Genomic DNA, 15,934 nt, shown 5'->3' with positions numbered 1-15,934 from the left:
AAATCAGTAGTACTACCTACAGTCACATGCTACCTAATATCAATATAACCACTATGTGATTCCTGTATGTCAAAGATCCCTTCAAATTAACTAATATTTTTAATCACATATTTAAAAAGAAATAACTATAACACGGAACCTTCCTGAAGGCTCCTAAGTCTACATACGTTATACATTCCTGAGTGCTCTTTATTAACAATTTTCTCTTAAAGAATTCTCATTAATTGGCTAGGCATGTTTCCCATCCTTGCCCTTGCAGAAACCATGATTCCTCTCCCCCAAATCATTGGTTTTTCTCTAAATAACCAGTATTCATATTTATTATCATTAGCATTACTGGCTTCAATTTCCCAGTATGAAGAAAATTCACAAGTCTCTGATTCCTAAGATCCCTTTGGTGTTCTTCTTAAGAATGATAGTAATACTTAAAATGTCAGTCTAGGGCTTCCCTGGTGGCGCAGTGGTTGAGTGTCCGCCTGCCGATGCAGGGGACACGGGTTCGTGCCCTGGTCTGGGAAGATCCCACATGCCGCGGAGCGGCTGGGCCCGTGAGCCATGGCCGCTGAGCCTGCGCGTCCGGAGCCTGTGCTCCGCAATGGGACAGGCCACAACAGTGAGAGGCCCACGTACCGCAAAAAAAAAAAAAAAGTCAGTCTAATTATAATAGATCACCATGATTTGGCTAAAGTAACCCAAAGTTGTTTTCACTGTAAAGTGAATGCCAGCTGAGGCCAACAGTTTCTCTCAATGTATTATTAGGATTCTATAATCCTGACTTCGAGAGAGAATCTACTAATATTTTTTTTTAAAACTCCCCACTTAAGCAAAAAGTTAATGATTAATAACTGACTTTTCCTTGTTAAAAACAATGATTTTCATATTTTTGTACCAAGCAGCTCTACTGGTAAAAATAAAATAAAAATTGTGGCACATGCTTCCAATATATGTATACTTACTTATAAATTATGTTTTACTGTACTTATTATATACATTATAAACAAATACAAAGAACTCCCAAAATTCTTAAGAATAAGGAAAAATACATATAAATAGCATTTTCTTCCTATCTCCCAATGGATTTTCTTGAGCATCCTCTGGTACGCACATACCTTATCCATACTTTGTCATTCTTTTTACTGTGTTAAAATTCACATAGTAAAAATTTCACCGTTTTAACCATTTTAAAGCATACAATTAAGTGGCATTTAGTACATTCACAATGTTGTGCAACCATCAGCCCCTAGCAACCATTAACCTGCTTTTTATCTCTGTGAATATGCTTCTTCTAGATATTTCACATAAATGAAATCATATAATATGTGACTTGTTGTGTCTGGCTTCTTTCACTTAGCATAATATTTTCAAAATTCATCCATGTCGTAACATGTAAAAGTACTTCATTCCTTTGTATGGCTGAATAGTATTCCACTGTATTGATAAAACTTCATTTTTTAATCAATTCATCAGTTTATGGACATTTGAGTTGTATCCACCCTCTTACTACTGTGAACAGTGATGCCATGAACATCTGTGTACAAGGGTTTTTTACCTGAATACCTGTTTTTAAAAATTCTTTTCAGTATATATCTAAAAGTGGAATTGCTGGATCATATGGTAATTTTATGTTTAATATATCAAGGAACTTCCAAACAGATTGCTACAGTAGGTGTACCATTTTATTTTACATTCCCACTAGCAATGTACGAGGATTCCCACAACCCATTTTATAGATATCTAACTGATCAAGAATACAATTTGACCCAAAACACCAACTGGTCTATAATGGGCATGTTTTGACCACCTACATTGCCCACCAACCTCTTTCCTAGAAAATATCCTTGCAGAAAGGATATGCCACAACAGACTGTCTCCAGCTCCACCCTACCTCCCTCCCACAGTAATTCCACCCCTGACCATTGATAATTTTGCCAGGGATAGAAACCTGACCCAGGAGAGTCCATCTACTGAAAAGTCAATAACCAGGTTCTCTTTAGAGAATGTGAGAAGCAGCTCTGCAGAATAAAGATGACGCAGTGTGGGGATCAGGACAAGCACAGTGGGAAGTCATTGCCATTCGCAAACTGAAATTATGGGGGAAAGAAGGCAAAAAGTGTGCAAAGAAACATTGGTAAAGAGAAAAACCACAGTCCGTGCTGCACAAAGAGAAACAGAGGTAAGAGAGTATAATCTTGGATACTGACAGGTTATAATTTCATGAGGCTTGGTTAGACTTTATTTCCTGACACTGGATATTCATAAGACTGTCTACTATTTATTCAAAATAAACTTTTTTTTTATTTGACATACTTTGAATGGGTTTCTGATTCCTGAAACCAGCAAGTTCTTACTAAAACAAGCTCCGACAACCTTGACTTTATTTCTCTCACTAGTTTTAAATAACCTGAAGAGGTTCCTTACTAATTAATGGATTTTAATATTTTGTATTCAAATTGAATACCTTTTGAAGAACCATACAAAGGCTTTCACAGGGAGTTTTTAAAAGAATGTGAGTATCATTCTTTTTAATCCACACTTTTATAGGCTCCAAATAATGCGGTTTTTTTCCCTCCCTAAAGACTCCAGGTTTCTTGTAGTAATAAACCTTAAAAGATGATCTTTCAACTTGTTCCTAGTACCTGTTTTTCTAAATCTAATCAACAGAATTCTTGAGTTTTCCTTCTTAAATAGGAAGCTGAGTGCAACTGTATTGTGGTCAATATTATAAAAGTTGCACAGTCATCTAGAAAAAATCCTGACCAGTCAGACCAAGATTCACATATTTTCCCTACTCAAGAGTTTTAGATTACCCACTCTAAGAAACAATCCTCTGTAACATCTAAAAAGTTCACCTTCTATTCTGGAATTGCAAATAAATTAAAGTTTCAAATAATTGCGACAAGCTAGTAATTTCTAGTTATAAGCTAATACTCTAACAGGCAACACACCTCAAATATAAGCAAACTACAAATCTGTTAGGGTATCTGATCATTTCACAATAACTTCAAAGGCACAGGATATGTCTTGTCATATTTAATTATTTCTAGTATCTACTCAAAATTATGAGTTTGTACAGAGAAAGGTGGATAATAACCTCTGATGAAAATCTTTAAATAACAGGACAGACACACATACATAGACAGGGACACACATTTTCTTTCAAGTCCTTCAATTCAATAAAGACAACCTCAACCAAATTCTTATCATTCCATATGCTTTCTAAAGGCTGCTGGCAAAACTCTAGATTGTAAAAATATATCTGAAGCCATATAAAACATTCTGATCATACCAAACTTGTAAATTTGTTTTATAATACAATGACTTCTTCTCTTTGGGTCTGGTATTAACAACTGAATTTACTTTTTTATGTGACCATGTAAAAACATTATTTTAACCAGGTACTGTGTTCAGACAACCATCCCTGATCACGAGACACACCCTTTTATCTCCCCACCCCCTGCCATTATCTCTTCCCAGTTCCTGAGTTTAGTGAACTATGTGAATGATTATGCAGGTTATTCATTTTTTCTTTTGAAAATTTAAATCCTAGGTATTTTTAAGTAAAAAAAAAGGGAAATCATCACTAATACTAACTCCATAAATTCAGAATCTTAAAAGTCAAACTAATGGCATAAAAAAATTTCTAGTATGAAAAGCATGCCAAATTTTTCTGACATTTTCAAAGCAGGATAAGGCTTGACGTATCAATGATGATACATCAACCGACTAGTAAGGCATGGACACCTCAAAGAGCTTGAGGTTCACTGTATGGTACATGTTTACAGGAAATCATAATTTGCTATGACAAAGAACACAAGGAGTAATTAATTAGTCATGGGAAGATATGAAAGATCTCACAGAGAATATGATATCTAAACTGTGACAGCCTTCTCCCTTTGCAGACAGGGAAAGGAAGGTAACCAGGGCAAGGGGGTAAGAGTGGACTAGAGCAAGCAGTTAGGCATATGAGAAATTCTAGAGTGAAAGAATACAATCATCAAGGAACTAAAGGCTTAATCTGTTTCAAATACAGAGTGAGAGGCAGAAAGTAAAGGAGAATATTTTAAAATCATGCAGTAATTCATTTTAAGGAATAGGTTTTGGGGCTTCCCTGGTGGCGCAGTGGTTGAGAATCTGCCTGCTAATTCAGGGGACACGGGTTCGAGCCCTGGTCTGGGAGGATCCCACATGCCGCAGAGCAACTAGGCCCATGAGCCACAACTACTGAGCCTGCGCGTCTGGAGCCTGTGCTCTGCAACAAGAGAGGCCGCAATAGTGAGAGGCCCGCGCACTGTGATGAAGAGTGGCCTCCGCTTGCCACAACTAGAGAAAGCCCTCGCACAGAAACGAAGACCCAACACAGCATAAATAAATAAATAAATAAATAAATAAATAAATAAATAAATAAATAAACTCCTACCCCCAACATCTTCTTTTAAAAAAAAAAAAAAGAATAGGTTTTATTTTAAAGACATTTATGCCAGCTACAATACAGGAATCCATGGGGGAAACAATACACTCTCATCACAGAAAGCAACTGAGGAATCATTTCCAATAATCTAGAAAAGAGAAGATAGTGGCATTAATTTAAGATTAATTTAAGAAAGTGACATTAATAATAAAGAAATAAAGTTGAATCAACATTGGTGGGAGAGGAGGGTATGGTGAAGAAGTAACTGAAGAAAAATAGGAGTACATTTTTCTAGACTGGGCAAATGAAAGACCCTACCAACTAAGTAAAAAGATGGTGTTGTTTATTGGGTGTGTATGGAGGAAGCAACGATGAGTTCAACTTTAGACATGTTCCACTGAGTTATTGTGAGACATGTAAATGGAGATATCTTATAAACGCTCCAAAGTTCAAGAATAATCTGACTGGACATGTAAATTTGGAAATCCATCAGTATATAAGATGGCAATTTCACAGCAGTGAGAATGCCCAGAGAGCATGCAAAATATGAAGAAAGTAAACAACTGAAGCCTGAGTAGGGCCAAAAGTAAAGGGAAGAGCAGACAAAGAGAATTCAAAATCATATATACAGATAGACAGACATATATGAAACAATAATTAGAATTACAGAAATCAAATCATGTCAACTTTATAGATGAGAAAACTGACAACCACAGAAGTTAAAGACATTTACCCAGCTCCATAGTACCAGTTTAGAACAGTAATGGAAGGGGACTGGAACACTCCTCAAATCTAGTCCAACCTCTGAAAATAATTTACAAATAAAAATTTTTTAAATATTGAGATTCTACAATTAAACGAGTTAGCATTTTAAAAACACAAACACTGGGAATTCACGGGCAGTCCAGTGGTTAAGACTCCGTGCTTCCACTGTAGGGGGCCCAGGTTCCAGCCCTGGTTGGGGAGCTAAGACGCTGCATGCTGTGTGGTGCAGCCAAAAATAAAAAATAAGTAAATAAAAAGAAAAACATTATCTACTCATGATTGGTGTCTTAAGAAAAACTCTAATTTTGACAGAAAATGTTATATTTGTTGCCTTTAACCTGACTCTTCACACCCATATATATATTTTGAAGTGTTTATTAAGAAGCTACTTTAGGTTTTGATTGTAATCTTTTTCACTCCCACTTCCTACCCTCATTGCCAATAAACTTTTAGCATGACCCTTGCTCTCTAACTAAAGTTTAAGCAGAGCAAAATAATCTTATGCTTTTATATTCTGAGACCTATTATTTAAAACATGATAAAAATACATTTAAAAATTATGGGGAAAGATAATGTGAGACAAGTGAAAAGTAGCAAAGAAAGAAAGAGTTCAGCCAAAATTTTTCAACTTAATACAAATGATAAAAATTACGGTACCAGGCAAAATAGATTTCTGCATAATACTCTACATTTAATTTTATTTAAGAAAAAAATATATAAAAGAAACTGGACTAAACTGATAGTTGTAAAAAGGGAACATTCATCATGGCTTTCTGAAAATATAATACAGAAAGTTTGGTCCAGCAAAAAGATCTGAAGGGTCTAAGAAAAAGAGCTAACTAAAATCCAGATACATTACATTACTCCTTAATCATTTATGGCTACCATTCTAAACCTAGTAAATAATGTTTCATATCTTCTTGTATGTCACTTTCTCTTTTACTCTCCTCCTGAAGTATATATCGACCAGTAACCCAATTTTTTACTTCTGCCTCAACCATAACAATACCTCATCAACACAACTAAAACAATGTCAAGTTTCTTTTTACCTTCATTCTTCAATTCAAATCGTTATTAGTCCAATTTCTCTGACTTAAGCTTCTTAGCAAAAGAAGTCACTTAAACTGATTTTTAAGGTATAAATAAAAACTAGGGACTTCCCTGGTGGTGCAGTGGCTAAGACTCCACACTCCCAATGCAGGGGGCCCGGATTCGATCCCTGGTCAGAACTAGATCCTACATGCATGCCGCAACTAAGAGTCTGCATGCCACAACTAACACCTGGTGCAGCCAAATAAATAAATAAATATTTTTAAAAAAAACAAAAACAAAAAAACTAGCCCTCACTGTCACAGGAGCATCAACAAAAAATCATTTCCAAATGGCCAAACCGTAGGCTGGGCGTGAGTGTCATGAGAAGAAAACACACCTAATGTATATTAAAATTAAATCAGAGATTTTCGCTTCCGGTTATGACAGAGTAGCTAACACTGAATACCCTCCTGCTATACATAACTAGCAAACTGGAGAAAATATAGAAACAATTACTGTCAGACAATGGACAACAGGCAGAGCAGAACTATGACCTGTGAGAGAGGGCAAACAAATGAGCTAAGCCCTAGGATCACACTCACTTTCTACATAGAAGTACCATCAGTATCATGAAATAAGAAGGGGTCTGGATGAGCAGAGAGACAGAAAACAGAGTTTGGGCAAGCTGAAGCAGCTGGAATTTGTGGGACAGAGCACCAAAGAAGAAGCGAAACAGAAAAGGATGGAACACAGAAACCTAGAGTCTTTGGCTTGAACATAAAGCTGCACATATAAAACATGAGATTCCACAGGACCAAGCAAAGAGTAACTACCAGTATTCTCATGAGGCTAGCTAGAGTCATTAGGGTTTCAACTAGCCAGAGTAAAGACCTTTTTAAAAGAGACACCAGAAAGGCCATGGCATAGAAGTGAGGCTAAACTAGATCTAGAGCACAGGCTACTCTGGACTTCCCCCTAACAGAGCTAAAAGTATAAGCCTTATTAAGACCAAGCTTATTATCAAGTAAATTAACTGCCTGTCAGATCAAATTTCAACACTTTTTAAAGAAAGAACAAAATCCAGACAGTCAACAACATATTTACAATGTCTACCACACAAATATTACTAGATATGTGAAAATAAAATCATAACACACTACAGAGAATTCTATCTACTGAGAGAACCCTGAACAAATTACTCAGTCTCCTCTCATCACTTTACAAATTTCCCTCTGTTAAAACCAGAAATTAAAGAGACAAGTAGAAGCAGCTTTCCATAATAATGCAAAGGAAATGTGGTAGAGAGATTCCACTAAAGTAAGAGGGAGGAAGGGAGGAGGGTGGGGAGGAGTAGAACAGTCACAGACAGATCTTCCCACTTATTACTGTACATTATAATACCTGATGACGTGCATCATCAAAGAAACAGTATATATGGTATAGGCTACTAATACATAAAAATATAACATTTTTAGCCTACTATAAAAATTTACAGAAATAAAGCTCCTGCAACTAAAGGCTAAGCTTCAATCAGTCTCAAATAAATGATAATTATTTTAGATGGGTTTTATTTCTAATGAGTATTTATTGCCATGTATAAAGAAACAACTATTGTTTATTCAAAATTTAGATACCTGGTAACTTACATAAGACACAGCCTCCAAATCAGACAGGAAGCAAACAAGAAAACCCACAATTAAAAAAAAAAAAATTTCATGAACTAATGCTCATTTACTAATTCAAAAAGAAATTTCTCAGTGCATCTCTTAAAAATCATGAGACAATTCTTACAAGCTTGGTTATTCTTGGTTTCCAAGTTGAAAGAAAACTGAAAGCAATTAGAAGGGAAGGCTGAATTATTAGAAGGTAAGTACCATCACAGCACAAGTGACTAATGAAAGTCAACAAAAATTAAGAAAATCATAAGAAGCCAGAGAACTTAGAAAAGAAGCCACATTCTAAGAGCATAAAAAGCGGAGAAGCCCAAATCATTTAACACAGGTGAAAACAGACCTTCTGGCAGTGATGCCAGAAAAAGTATCACCACATAACCCCTGCCAGCAAAGATGACCCTAAATCAAAAAGAACAGATTAAATTACACTCGAGTATAAATATAGTTCAGTCACAGGCAGATAGTTACTTTTGGAAACCATTGACATTAGTTGAAATAAAAGATGTTGGTATTCAAAGGAAAAAACAAAGAATTCACTGAATATTTTGACTAGTCAATGGCTTACTCCACTTCAACCCAAAATTTTATACTTAGGACACTTATCTCCCTCCTCCCATTAATCTTTGTGTCAAACTACTGGGGCCAATCTGGCTCTTGTATTCCACAGTGTTTTCCCATGAGTTTTCCCTAGTAACTTTTGACTTTAATATACCTAATTGCATTCTAAACTACCCTCCATAAAGTATTTTTTGCGCATTATCCAAATCCTCTATGTAAAGTCAAGTTGTAGCTGTAATTTTATTTCCCCAGTTTACTGTACATGGGAGTTATCCTTCACAGACACACTAACAAAATGTTCTTCAAAACAACGAACACGGGCTTCCCTGGTGGCGCAGTGGTTAAGAATTCGCCTGCCGATGCAGGGGACACGGGTTCGAGCCCTGGTCCGGGAAGATCCCACATGCCGCGGAGTAACTAAGCCTGTGCGCCACAACTACTGAGCCTGCGCTCTAGAGCCCACAAGTCATGACTACTGAAGCCCCATGCGCCTAGAGCCCGCGCTCTGCAACAAGTGAAGCCACCACAATGAGAAGCCTGCGGACTGCAACGAAGAGAAGCCCCCACTCGCCGCAACTAGAGAAAACCCGCACACAGCAACGAAGACCCAACGCAGCCAAAAATAAATAAAATTTATTTTTTAAAAAAAATGAACATGAAAGTATTTCATTCAATAAACAGGTTACTTACCTATAAGGCTGATTCTCTGACAGATAAAACCAAATAATTATGATTACAATTACAGAGCTTAAACTTGGGCTAACAAATTTTGAAAACTGGGTATCCAAGATCTGCTCCATTAGAGTCCTCAACCTAGAAATCCCAAAAGTCCATGGAATAAATCTTTATTGGATCAGGGAACCTAGTTCAGACTATCAACTGAAAGACAGAAGTTCTAACCCCATTTCTACCCAGAATTCATCATACTTTAAGTAAATAACCTAAAAACCTTGATTATGAGTTAGGAAACAGGGACTGCCACCTATGCTGTCTATTTCCAAGTAGTTGTGGGTGTCAAATGAGAAACTAGATGAAATTACTTTGTAAATTATGAAACACACTACAAATGTAAAATTATTTTATCCAGGGCCGGATTTCAACTCTAGTGCTTTCTAAGCAAAATCCATCCCTAGTCTTGGAGTTTTCTGGCCCTTTGAAAGAAATTACCTTGACAAACAATAAAAGTAGTCTCATAGGAAGTAGTGAATCTAGAAGAATTGATGAGGATTTTCCTATGTAGCTTCTGAAACTGATGAAGTATCAAATGATTCCTCATAAGCACTGTGCAACAGAAGGACATATAATTATTTAGTACATTAATGTTTTCAGAGAATCAAGTTTGAAACTACAATTCTTGTAATATTCCTTAATATGATTTGAAAACAAGATTTTTACCTGAACACTACATGAGCAACACTCTTAGATGAGCAATAACTATCTTACGCTTTCATTATCTAGAAACTTACAAATCAATATCAACATTAGCAATATTATCAATGAGTTAAATCATTTGTAAGACCTCAAAAATCTAGAAACCCTAAATCTGACTTTCCACCCTCTATCTGTTCATAAAAGCTTTCATGAAGCTATCCAAGGCCCTTCAAGTACAAATTTATTTAAGTATTCTTGTACAATGAGAATTCAGAGGCAACTGACCAAATCACATTTCTATTTGAAAATTTATTTTCCAGTGACTGCCTTGTGAATTGGAAGGAAAGCTCTGAACATTAAATCCCAGGACCTGAAATCTTCCATATCTTCTCTCCCTAGAACCAGAACTTCAAAATTTAGAGGTCAGTTTCAGTGTCTCTGATTCAAAATCACCAAAGGTCCATTCTCAAACAGAAAGAGCAATCCACAGTTTTAAGCACATGATTTCAGTTAGTCCAGCTTTTTAGGCCAAAAAGAGAGTCATTAGGTATTATCTACCACTTTAACAGACTCTATCAACCTAGAAGATGAGAGTGTCTAGAGCTGAAGTATATTTCTTTTTGATTCCCCACCCCCTAATCTTTAAGAAGGCATATTCTAGTAAAATACTCCACAGCTGGAATCACACCAGAGAAGAAGATACTCTTCAGTCCCTTGATCACAGTGGAGTTCTCCATTTGGATAAATAAATACATAAAAGCACCTATGGGTTTATATGCTGGAGAAGAGGGATGGTATCTAGAGAGGAAACAGGGCAAGCACCCAAAACATCTGTAGGCTCATTTCTCTGGCCTATGGCCTAATTACCATGAATCGGGTCTAAGTCTAGGACTCGACATAGAATATCTTTTCAAACATTTAGAAGTGATTAGATGACCTTGTATATGATAGCCCTGCAAACAAGATGGATAAATTATAGGATGAATGCTAGGACAGAAGGTTGCTGATTAATTAATGTTAATTCAAAGAACTGTAACTGGAACAAAGAGCTATGGCCTCCTGGCTCCAGACAAAGAGCTACGTCACACTCAGTGCCTTCTATTCATAATATATTTTCTAAACTGGCCATCAGGAAGTACTCATTCCCTAGTGGTGGAGATCTGTGTGTGCAGGAGGACAATAATCCATCTACCCCAAGTGTTTTTTTTTCTTCTTTCTTTCTTTCCCCAAAGTACCTTTTAACATTTTCCAACTGCCAGAAATTTATTTGAGAATTAAAAGCACTAGACAGGTATCATGACGCTATTTTCAACAATGACAATTTGGGTAAAAAGAGTCAAAACATTTTCTCTAACCATCTCCTGGTTCTAGATAGGAACAGGAATTTTACTGGAACAGATTACATGTGATATGATCAAACACCTCGTCCCAATTTTTCTTAAATTATCTTTAACCAAGATGCTAATCAAGATGCTCCCTCTCCATCCCACTTCTGCTGATCTGCTTCCTTTGGGGGAAAAAAAAGTTAAAAGTGAAAGGTCAAAGGTGCTATTTTCAAAAGATTTGGAAAAAGCAAAAAAGCAAGAAGGAATCAATTCTGTTGCCCAAAGTCACCCAACAAGGCACTAATTTAACTTGAGAACACTGTCCTAATAAAGCAACTATCATCCAAATTCCAAAGTACTCTGTATATCCTAAGGAACCCATGAAACTATTGTTCTCATTCTCAAATGTTTAGGAATATGCACCTTACTCTTCAAATGTTACGGCCACTATCTTTAGAGAATCATTTTATAGGAACATCATTCTTCAGAATCACCAGAAGAGCTCTTATCAAAAAAGTAACATAATGTACTAATGGGAAAATATTTTCCATGATTAATAACCAGTTGACCCTTAATAAGAGAGTACCTCTTTTGCCAAAGAAACAATAAAAAGCAAAGAATAGAATAGAGTATCATTTTGTAAATATGCATACTTCCAGACTTTTCGGTATTTCCCCCAAGACACATGCTCTGCTTCCTAGTGCCTGCAGGAAAAAACTCTACTTTTGAAAACTGATACATGATACTAATGGTAAGAACTCAATTTATCTCAAATTGAAAAAACTTCATTTATGAATTTTTTTTCATCTCAAACTGGACTTCAAACATTTCAAATACATGAAAATGCTAACAGTTCCACAAAATAAGTAAAACGCTCAGATAAAATGATCTATGAAACACAATATTAAAATGCTGTTTATAAAGAAAACAGAAGAAAATTTTCAGAAAAGAGACCTATGCTAAAAGGCCACCATGTTATCATGTACAAATCTAAACTATCTATAATGCGTGGCAAAAGATTATTATATTCTACAAGGCAGGATTTGATACTTTCATCCAATATATAGCAGGATCTGACAGCTGCCACAACAAAAACATTAAAAAGGTTCCTCAAATAAGTATTTTTACACAGTTTATATAATCTGATTGTGATATTTATTCAAAAGCCTACTCTGTAAAAGTAAACGTGATTAAGTCTATCTTTTACTATTGCTGATCATGATATTTATGATAAGCACTTTTGTTAACAGTTCCTTTCACGATTTAGACATAGCTCCAATTCATTTGTTATTGCCCAGAGTACTGTAAAGAAAATCTAAGCAAAATCGTGATAAATCTGGACATGGAATTCTTTATTTTAAAAAGTACCTTTATCACAAAGGTTGAGAACAGATAGTATTTTAAGATACAGTCTCCCCTTATAATTTAGAATCAGGAAAATAAAGAAATCTGTCTCAAATGCTTTATGTAAACTATAGAGCAGACTTAACTCTTGCTAAGCTAATTACAACATACAACTAGCTGTCACAGTATTAACAGTAATATCTACTTCTCTACATCACAAAAGTCAAAGATGATGCATAAAGCACATTGTTTAAATCAAAAGTTTTAATTGGAAATTAGATGTAAATAACTAAGATAAATGTAGATTTGTAGCCTGCCAGATTTCCCTTATTTGGATGATGTTTATTCACTCATTAATTGTTCTACATTATGTGGACACCATATACACTTCATAAAGCTCTACAAGTGTACTGTGATAACTAAAGATGTTTCTATTTTATAAATTAACTCAAATAATATAAAACTTATTAAAAAATAAAAACACCATCAACCATGTTTCCACATGTCTTTTCTAATTTCAGATGTGTGAAATCTTAAAACTAGAAAACCATAACGCCATTGAGAAGGCTAATAAAGCTGGATGTTAGTCTTTTTTTGGAAAATTTTTTTTTAAGAGTTGAGAATATCATTGTGTTAAACCCAAAATTTCAGCTAAAGCATTAATTTTAGCTGTAATAAAAATGCTATAGACATTATGAATAAATGAAAACTTGGGGAATAATAAACAAAGCAGAATTCATGGTTACCATATTTACACATACTCTTTGTTGTGTTTCAGTGCCACATGATCTGATTCAAAGTAATAAACATCAGGATCATCATCTTCCTCTTCTGTAATGTGCGGATTGGCACTCTCTTTGGCAGATGGCAAATGTCCAATATTGAGTCTTGCCTCTGAGGATGGCTTACTTAGTCCTTCACTCCCATAATTTTCAGAGTCACAACATATGCCTTTTTCATTGTGAGAAATTTCATCGGGATTTGTGACAGACTGACTTATATTATCACTAACAGGTGCATTTGTTTCACTGGGATTAAGATTATTCTCCTCAAGTTGTCCATTTTCTCTGCAAGGAGAACTGTTTTTAGTGGGACTACCTCTGGTAGGGGCCGCCCTCCGGGGTGAAGTTCTCAGAGTATACCGATGTTCTTGAGGTTCTGATAAAGACATCATTTGAGCCGAAATACAGTCTAGAACAGAAGATGGTTCTGGTTCTCCGGAGACTGGCATACTCTCAAGACTTGTGTCCAGGGCGTTATTGGTGTTTTCATTACACTGCTCTTTTGAGGCACTGCTATCTCCCACCACATCTACTTCCTCCTCAGAATCCCTTAAAGATGAATGAATTTCAGAAAAGGGGCCTGTAGCTGGCTCAGTAGTCAGCTGATTAACATGTTCCACAGGCAGGCAGGCAGTTACTATTTTGTGGTCCTCCAACTTGACCTGCACTTCTGAATTTGTGCAAGGCACGTTATGGTCTATATAACTGTCCTCCTTCCTACTACCAAGGAACATTGAAGTGTGGGTATCCGAATCCCCATTTTCAGCTACTGATTTCTCCTGCAACACATAGGAACCAGTGCTATTTTGTTTAGTGTTCCCATCGGACTGACAGTCATCACAGTTTACAACAGCTGAATCACTGTCATCAACACCATTGACAGCCAAATAGCCCGTGATTTCTTCAACTACTGTAGAATTAAGTGGCCCTTCCTCACTGACATTCACCTTTTTAATTTCCCTTTTCTCACAATCATCCAGTATAAGACATCGACAAGCTCGTTTAGTCCCTTGAAAATCTGCATCATTGTCCACTACTGTACTCCTCTGTTCTACTGACTCCTTGTCTGATTTTATAGGTGAATCTTCTTCTGAACTGTTTGGTGCTTCAGATCTAAGACAACGCTTAATTCTTTTTAAAACTGGTGAAACAGGTTCTGTTTGCCTTCTTTCACAATTTTCTACAGACTGCCTTTCTATGTTATCTTTTTCTGAAGAAGGAAGTCCTCTTTTCCTAGGGCTTACCCATGACTCTCGAGTACTCTGCTGTTTTATATCAGTAGTTCTTCCATTATTATTTCCTTTCTGAATTTGCACAGGCTCTGGTCTCTTCTTTGGTGATCTTGATCGTACTTGAGAATGAGAAGAGATTTCTTCAGGATGAGCAATGCTACGATTCCTTAAAGTTCTACCACAAAAAGATTCATCCAAGCCGTTTAACCCCACTGTTGATCTTGTAACACGAGTAGATCGGGAAGCAGCCATACTATGGCAAGTCCCTACAATACGGTCATCATGATCCACTCATTGGGAAACCTTCAAAAACGTAAACAAAATAATGAGAAAAAGGTAATAGTTAATACACCTAAAACAAAAGTATAAAGCTATAACTTTTTAATCCATGTATAGCCATATTAAATTTTGTGATATAATTATTTTATTAACATTTCCAAAAGTGATAATATTAGCTAACAATTATATGGCACTTAATACATTCCAGGAATCGTTCTATATGCTTTACATACGTTAACTCACTTAAGTCTAACAACAATTAGAATAAGTGCTTATTATCATTCCTACTTCATAAATGAGGAGATTGAGGCACATACAGTTTAAGTAATCTGTCCAAATTCACACAGCTAGTAAACTGCTGGGCAGGGCCCTAGATTCCACGCTCTTAACCTTCCTCGCTATGTATCTACCTCTCAGATATACAGGGGCAAAGCGCCCAGAAAGATCTCTCTCAAAGACAGGACTTCATCTTGGTTATTAAAATAATAATCTTGAATTTATATAGCAGCTATCATATAAACTATCCCAATCACTTCTCATGTTTTCTCAACACTTCTGGGAGGTAAAAAGACAGGCTCTGCTCTTTTTAATTCACTCTTACTAAAATGAGTTTCAGGTCAAATTCTTTGATAACAAACCACGTGGCATCCAAAAAAATTTGGCTGCAGTAGAATTTTTTATAACTAAGCAGATGAACAGAAATCGCAGTAGAATTTTTTATAACTAAGCAGATGAACAGAAATCACAACCGTAGCTTATACTTGCTAAGAGCAATACAGAGCAAAGCCAAGCCACCCTAGTCTCTAGAAGTAGAGCCACAAATTAGCAAGTGAAAGGAAGTATTCTAAAGAGGATAGAAGAAAAAGGGAAAGAAGCACACTGCCGAACAAATATTACATTTAAGAAATCAGGAATACACATATAACCCCATCCTTTCCTTCTTTGAACTCCTGAGTATATGTGTATGCCACAGTATTAATGCATGTTGAGGAGATGAGCAGGCTTTCTGGTGTGGATGCTTTGGTGCTTCTATAATACAAATGAGAGGGAAACTGAAAACTGCCCTGATTGATCCATTTGTATAAACTGAGCGATTCAGTGATTATTTTCCAAGGTTCTCCCAACAAGCAGAATTAAAGGAGCTGTTAAAATTTCAAGTCTCCAT

The 15,934-nt window shown here is 36.1% G+C and overlaps 1 protein-coding gene across 12 annotated transcripts in view; it reads right to left on the bottom strand.

The window, feature by feature from the left end:
• ZZZ3 (zinc finger ZZ-type containing 3) overlaps positions 1 to 15,934 on the bottom strand; it is a 138,430-nt gene that overhangs the window by 74,260 nt on the left and 48,236 nt on the right. For 11 of the 12 annotated variants that reach the window (XR_002173105.3, XR_002173104.3, XM_073788198.1 and 8 more), the window contains one exon: positions 13,238 to 14,793. The exons of the other annotated variant lie outside the window; for it this stretch is intronic. Coding sequence is in view for 9 of the 11 variants with exons in the window: in XM_073788198.1 (XP_073644299.1) it covers positions 13,238 to 14,742 (1,505 nt within the window). In the remaining 2 variants the exon portion in view is untranslated. The remainder of the gene's footprint in view (positions 1 to 13,237; positions 14,794 to 15,934) is intronic. 12 annotated transcript variants of the gene reach the window in all.

The sequence above is a fragment of the Tursiops truncatus genome, chromosome 1 (assembly GCF_011762595.2).
Source record: "Tursiops truncatus isolate mTurTru1 chromosome 1, mTurTru1.mat.Y, whole genome shotgun sequence".
Taxonomy (NCBI): domain Eukaryota; kingdom Metazoa; phylum Chordata; class Mammalia; order Artiodactyla; family Delphinidae; genus Tursiops; species Tursiops truncatus.
This window is presented reverse-complemented; position numbering and strand designations above follow the sequence as displayed.